The sequence below is a fragment of the Buceros rhinoceros genome, unplaced genomic scaffold, assembly GCF_000710305.1.
Source record: "Buceros rhinoceros silvestris isolate BGI_N320 unplaced genomic scaffold, ASM71030v1 scaffold10328, whole genome shotgun sequence".
NCBI lineage: Eukaryota > Metazoa > Chordata > Aves > Bucerotiformes > Bucerotidae > Buceros > Buceros rhinoceros.
The window spans coordinates 61,675-69,283 of NW_010427459.1; the positions used below are offsets into that span (position 1 = coordinate 61,675).

At 44.7% G+C, this 7,609-nt stretch overlaps 1 protein-coding gene across 1 annotated transcript in view; it reads left to right on the top strand.

Moving 5' to 3' along the window:
• Window positions 1–7,609, top strand: part of LOC104498523 (paired box protein Pax-2-A-like) — a gene marked incomplete at both ends in the record, with an annotated part of 51,909 nt that overhangs the window by 33,750 nt on the left and 10,550 nt on the right. Inside the window, one exon of the mRNA XM_010141917.1 lies at window positions 4,685–4,894. Within this exon, the coding sequence (XP_010140219.1) occupies window positions 4,685–4,894 (210 nt within the window). The remainder of the gene's footprint in view (window positions 1–4,684; window positions 4,895–7,609) is intronic.

The window sequence follows — 7,609 nt, forward strand, 5'->3', positions numbered from 1 at the left end:
GAATACAAAGAGAAGACAAGCAAGGTACTACGAGAAGCAGATTAGTCTTTCACATTTTTCACTGTGTTCTAGCAAAGGTCTGTTACGATCACAGAGAAGAGGAAAAAATAGGATGATCTTTATCTTCATGCAACATGCATCTCTTGCAGAAGAAAAGCTAGAAAGCGAAGAAATGAAAAGTGGTTCTTCTGACATGACAAAAGCAGAAGTGAAAGATACACTATATCAGTCCGGTTTGATCTTTTGCATGGCTTCTAGAATTTGAGGCAAGATTCTCACAGGGGATAAAGTGGTGTGACTCCACTGGCTGTGGTATAAGCTCACTAGTTCATGAACACTGAGAACCCAGTCCCATTCTGTTTGCCACAGTGCAACTTTTCTAAGGAATGGAGAATGCTAATAGGGAAAAAAATGTTTCAATGGTGGGCACAAGCATAGGATTTAAAACACCTGAGATAAGATTCAGTTTTGGCACAGGGTTCCTACACAAACTTGAGTACATCTTCTCTGGGCTTAGCTTCTCACAGATAAAACTGTGATCCCTAAGGGATGCAGTAAGGATATCTCTTCTAAAGAGTGAGGCACCAGGGTCATACAAATACTTGATACATACCCCAGGAAAAAAATGAACAATGCTAAACATTGTCAAGATGGTGAGCAGTGTTGTTGAGTGGGTGTGTACAAGCCATCCCTTATACAGGGATGTGTTGTCTTGATATTCTTTGTTTACTGAAAAGGAGTACTGGATGCAGGTAGCTTAATCTCCAGGAATCCAGCAATGAAAAACAAGCACCTTATCTAGTCCTGCAACCCCCACCTTGTTTCTCTTCCCTTCAGCAGCAGAGAGCAAGATAAAAGCTGAGACGAGTCTCTGTAGGAACCCAAAGCTGTGAATCTTCCTCCCACCCTGTCTAGCCAAAATCCCTTCATTCACAGGGGGAATTTAGGCCAGAGATCACCAGTCCTAGCTCTCCACCAGAATAACGGAGGAGACAGTTAGAAAGGAAGAAAAGCAGCCATCACTCAGCAAGTACAGTCAGAAAGAGAGGACTAGGAGATGCACAATATAGGTAGTCCTCTGCTGTGTTTCCAGCCGTATGCCCATCCTGCTGACTCTTTCAGGTTTCCCCTACCATGACACTGGTGGTACTTTTTTGTTACTTACAAACAAGGATACTGTTTGCCATTTAGAAGAAGAAAGGAGGGAGCCTGGGACAAGAATAGATTTCTGCTAATGTGGAAAGGGGTTGCAAACTCATTCTGCCTCCCTTTTGATTACAGGTCAGTATTCCAGCCTTAGGAATAAGACACTGACAAAGGATCCTTGGGGATCTCTGATGCAGTCTTACTGAGGGACACTCCCAAGACACAGACAAGCCAGGACGGCGCGGCTCTGCAGCTTGCTGGCTTGCTGGCACTAGCAGGACTTGGGATAGGAAGGGGCAAGTTCTCAATCACAAATACAAAAGAATTAGAGAATGGAAAAAATCAGAAGTGAAAACAAAAAAGGTGCAGCTGAAGTTTGAGATGGTTAAAATGAAAAATGGGACCGTGTCGTTCACAGGCGTATAGATAGATCAATCAATTGATCTCATCCACACTGACACACTTTAGAGCTATAATTCACTGCTGGGACAATTATTCCAGCATAGCAGTGGCAGCAGTTATATCAGAGTCAGAATTCGGATGCTTTTAGTCAGAAGAGCTAGACAACAAAGGAGTAAAAATTGGTAAATGCCATCCACCAGTAAAGATACCTGGGATATATGTTATGTCTGTGCAGTTGCAGGGTGTAGAAGGAAAGACAGACAGATAGGTAAACAAACACATAGAAGTCTGAGTTTGGTTGTGCAATCATTCGCTGTCTGACCTCATCCTCGTCTCCCCTCCATTACTCTTAGAGTATTTAGCATTATTGCGTCCTAGTCTCTGTGCCATGTTATTGTTGACTTCTTTATCCCCTTGAACTGAGTAAGTGGTGCTGCCTCTGGAAGGTGCAAGGAATTTTTCTTCATAAGCCTTGATGTGTTCAAGAGAGGGCTGGGCTCATCTCCACTGTGAGTCTGACAGGGGCTTTAACAGCCTCACAACACTGGGACAAATAGCTCCTGGTCCCTTAACCCTTCTCAGCTTTGCAAGGCAAGGCCTAGCACTGTTGTTCCCATTGCAAGGGCTTTAGACAGTCTTTCAGGCTGAAATCCTCTCCGTGGTGGCTGGGCAGAGCGGAAATCCAGGGGCTGGATCAGATTGGCCTAATGCTACAGCAGCTTAAGCGGTCTGTTTTACCAGAGATTATGGTTTCACTTACACAGAGCGCCTGAAAAATGCTCTGGTTTAGGAAGGATTATAGCTGAAAATTCCATGCTTTAAAAGAGAAATAAAGCAGGGGAGGGACTAGGAAACCCAACGTGCCTGGGGCTGTGCAAACAGGATTAACCTCTGCCCATAGCACCTCTTGCTTCTGCCCACCCATGCTTCTCGTGTCCATCTTCTTCTCTGCCCTTTCTTCCCCAGCAGTTCCACTCACCTGCTCTCTGTTGCACAATATGGAGAGCTGGAAGAGGAGCCTGGAAAATGCCCAGGACCAAAGTGTCCCTAGTTTATTCAGGTCTGACTGTCAAACAGCTTCCTTGAAAAATATCACCTCACTTGCAGCCCCTGAAAGCGAGGGGAACTTTTGGCTCTCTGCCTGCAGATAGATCTACTAATTCAAATTATCTAATATTAACATTATTTTGATAAAGGCTCCAGCACTCCTAGACCGCTGTCTGGCCTGAAGGGAAATCTGTGCACTCCTTCCCCTATAATGACAGAGGATGCAGGAGAAAAATATCTTTGGGGGTTCTCCATCTCCAGAGACTGGCACTAGCTCATGAAGGTTCACTGGTAGGATTGTGAGAAGGTGTATAGCTGTAAAAAGCAGAAGCTGAGTCCTGATGTACTGCCTACTCTGGTAACTTTAATTAACCATGCAGCAAGATTCAGGTACTCCAGCTTCTATTCTCTATAACCTCTGCAAAACATCCTTGCCAAACAGAGCTTCTTATAACAAAAAGGGGAAATAAATGACAACCCTCATGTAGCATACCAGAGACTTCATGTAAGTAAACTAAATAAAAAGGAAGTGTACACTTTTTGGCCAGGACTGATGCTTCCAATCAACTGAACCATGAACATAGGACTTTGCTGCAAAGGACTCTTAGTGATCAGAGAACTTTGCTTGCCATCCAGGTTAGAGGTACTTGGAGGAGAACACAGATGGCAAACTATAATATTTGCCAGGTAGCAAACCTTTAGGAAACAAACGCCTCAGGATAAACAGCATTCACAGATAGAAACTGCCCAGCCCTATATCGTCTAGGTGAACACTGCAGCCTAGCAATAAGGTGCCTAGAGTTAATTAAGCCAATTGTACATTAATGAAGTCAGATTTATGGCTTAATTATATGTGCATTTATATTTCTCTGTATAAATCAAAACCACCAGAACTAACTTATTTCATAGGCCACTGGCAACACTTGCCATCATGGCAGAGAGACAGCTTTCATTTATTGGCTTTAATTCGTTTACCTGAGAGTGGATGGTTTCCTAGGTTATTTAGATCGGATCTGATCACATCATCCAAACTTTGATTTCAGCTGTTCAAATACAGGACTCTGTTACTGCCAATCCAACAATAGTGGGTGTTTGGAGTACCCATGCTTTAGGTCACCAGAGTTCTCCAATTCCCTAACCTCTTACTTGGCAGCCAAGTTAGGAGCAGTTGCAAAGCTGTATCTGTTGTGCCTGTGCAAGTTTCCACATCAGAAATGGAGGTCCAATGCAAACAGCAATGAAAATGAGACCTTTTGTAAGTCCCTCACACTTCCTCTCCTCCATTATATCTTTCTGTCAAGGCATCTGCCTGGCACCACTATACTCTGGGAACAACCAGAGTCAGTACTGACTGTTTTTATGGTTAAAGCTCCATACTGTGTCACTGTGAACAAGATAAATTGATTGATCTATCTGTCTATCCACCTATTAATTGCACAGTCCCATTTTTATTTTAACCACCTCAAACTCAGCTACACCTTTTTTGTCAAAAGCTTTTACAGAGTTTGGCTTGAGAATCTTTGGCCATTACATCCTGTTTAATAGATGCTCATAACAACGCTGCTCTCTTGGGGCAGACACCTTGGGTTTGAAGAGTCAAAGTGGTCTAATTCTCTGGGCCAAACTGTAAGCATAGCATCTTCACACACTCTTGGCCAGCAAGAGAAAGCAGCTGGAAAGGGAGCACAGAAGCTTCAGAGCATTCTTTTCCTTCCCAGCCCTATGCTTTTTCCTGTCCTCTCTCTCCTGCATGCTCCTCCCCTCCCCTCCCCTCTCCTTTTCCTGCATCCCATTCCTCCCATCTGCCACTGCACTCCATTCTCCTCATCTCCTGCTGCCCCTGCAGAGGCACCCCTGCACTCAGAGCCTAGCCCCCAGGTGCATTTACTGCTGTTGTTTCAGCACTGGCTCCTCTGATCTACTCCTAACTTTTTTTTTATTATTTTTGTTTTTAAATTAATTTCCCTGTAGATTTTAACCACTCCATTTTCATTTACCCATTTTGTTCTTCCTCTCCTCCCTTCCCCACCCTCCTCTTCCTCCCCCTGTTCCCTTTGTCTGTCTGTGTCCATCCCTTACCCTACCACAGAAAACCTCTCCTCTCCCCTCAGTATAAAGCAAGAGCCTCATGGAGCCTCTCTCACCCCTTTCACCCCCACCACGCCGGTCGGCTCTGGGCAGGCTGATCTTCAGCCCTTCCACATGGCCCTTTCAGACGATGCGTCCACGCCTTGCTACAGTGCCTTCCTTCATCATGGTGCCCACTTTGGGCAGTCCAGCAGCCAGCCTCTGATAGCAGGTAACTGGCCTTGGCCACAAACTCAGTGGGGATGCTGCAGGCAAGGGGTTCAGTTTCGTCTGATGGGGAAACCAGTAAATGCTGCAAGTTCTTTGAGTGCAAGTGGGAACCAGAGCAAACACGTTCCAGTTCTGTGTATGCAGCATGTGTTCTCAGGTCCACAGAGAGTCACAAAAAAGATTTCATGCCTGTCATTCATTTTTAGAATAAAATGGGAAAAGAAGATGTAACTACCTAGAAGTAGCTGGGTTTCCCAGTTGGATGGGTCTGGGACTTAGTTGTAAAAACACTTGTACAGCAAAATCCCGTCTTGCCTCAATAGCCATAATGCCCCCGAACACTGCAGGCCCAGCAAGGGTTCTGTGTGCTAGCCTGAGGAAGATGACAGCAGCTTGAATAACCTAGCAGCTCTAGGACTGACTGGGTCGTTCAGCATGGGTTGTACAGACTACTAAGTTAGGTAAGTCACAGGCAGATGGCGAGCACCGTCATAGCTACACTGTGAGCAAGATTTGAATCACCTGTTTGGGAGTGTCAGTGTGAGCTAGTGCCTTTACGCAGCAGATCAAGTAGTTAAGGAACAGGGCATCACGTCTGAATGTCAAGACCAGGAAGGGTGGGTGAGAGACTGCAATGTCTTACAGCCAAAGCAATACAGACCTGAGGTAGGTGGCCTTTAAGGGAAGGACAGAAGTAAAGACCTAAGTTGCAGAAGGTGACAGCACACTTAGGCGCAGCAGGCTGGAAGGGAGGGGAGTGGGGAAGGACAAGTTTTGGGTAGGTACAGCGGGAAACTCCTGCATAAGGTGACTGAAGCAACACTGCTGCAGAAACTCAGTAGTGACTTGGATGAAATCGTGGGTATTATTTAAGGTGACAAATGAGGCTTTCATCACTCCACTGTCAAAGAATGTAATTTGGGCTTTTTCAGGACAAAGTCTTAGAGCAGACCATGGTTCCCAATGCTCAGGAAACATGTCTTACCTCTGCCTCCTTCATGTTCCTATGTAATTTTCTCTTTTGACCTAACATCCTCCCTCTGCCTTGCCAGGTGAGATTTGCAAACCTTCCCATAGGAAAGCAGTGAGTAACAGCAGAGAAGACTTCTGTGATCATAACACTGTCTTGGTCCAATCTCACTGCAGCCAATAAGAGCCTCTGAGCTCTGGGCACCTCCTAAGCCAAGGAGTCTCCTGATACACGATAGCTCCTGGGATGCAGTCATATAGCCTAGAAGGCACTGTGTTTCAGGAGAGGCACCTGCCTTAGGACCCTTGTGGAGAATAAGACGTGGGAGAAATTGTTTAAAAGCTCAGTCACAGTGATGAAGGTGCTGTTCCTCACTCAGAAGGCTCTTGGAGAAGGGACAATGGCTGGAGTTGGAAGCATGTTACGAGCAGGATAGGTGCTGGCTTTGCCATAGCCCTGGAGCACAAGAATTTAATAGTCATGTCTACCTGTTGGCAATGAGAGGAGGTAACGGAAGGGGCCTGTTTGAGTGTGACAACATTTTAAGAGTCTCCCTACGGTACTCTTATTCATATTGCTGATACTGTACTTGTTTGTTACCTTCTTTTTCAAGATTGCCAGATGATCACTTCTCAAGGAATTTTCCACACTGAGTTTTGAACATCAGCCTCAGTGTGCTCATGTCTGAATAAAAACATAGCGGTGTATGTGCATAGGTCGAGTAGCAGTGTGAGTGTGTCTGTGTTCCCATCTGAATGGAAGCACCAAAATGAATTAATTTTGCTTGCTGCTACATAATATTCCCTCTAACTTTTCAGTGACACTGTTTTCTCACTCATCACCTGTTGTTATTTCTTAGGCTAGTCAATAAATGAAACAAAAAGAACATAAATTTCAACCATAAAACTTTCTTGCCTTAAAAGAATGTGAGGGTGAAAAAAAAGCCGTAATCCTTCACCTTAACACACATCTGCAAATGACTAAAGGAATGGTGATAAAAGACTAGAAGAGCATAGAATACCCCTGAGGCATTACGTATTTATTTTTATCAATATTGGGGAGTGGCTGGAAAATGGCTCAGCCATTGTCTGGTAGTTCTGTGCCGTTATCTAAAAGAAGGCGAGCTGGGAACGTCAGCCACTGATCAGGAAGCTCTTCAGGGAGAAACAATGAACTTGCATTTGTTTTTTCTTGAGTAATCTTCAGTCCAGGCCTCTGAAAGCAAGGACACTGGTTTAGCCTACCTCATCCCAGAGAAACTTCTTCCCTTCAGATTAATGCTCCCTGTGGATTAGTTTTTCCTTTGCTATGTAACTGTTACTTATTTCTCATTCCCCGGCCAAGGTTCATGTGTGTTCCAGGGCCTGCTTTATCAGCTATCATTCTGCCACTAGTGGAGCTAAACCAACTCTTATTCTTCTTTCATTGGCATACCCCAGCACAGTTCCAGTGACTCCAGTGGTGTTAATGGGCCTTACTTAGCCTGTCACTTCTAAAGAGAAATCAGACTCCAGCCCTCCAGTTAGAACAGAGAGGAGAGACAAAATTTCACAGAGGAACAACAAAAGGCACAAACTTCTTGGTGAGCTACAGCTTACCTAGGGAATGTGGAAGGCTTTGGTGGATGCCTGGAACAGGCTGAGGTCTCCGTAGGCAGCATTGGAGGTTGAGCTGTATATCTCACAGCAGCTGTGGGGGAAAGATTATCTTAATTTATTTAGCTTTTTTTTTTTTTTTTTTTTTTTT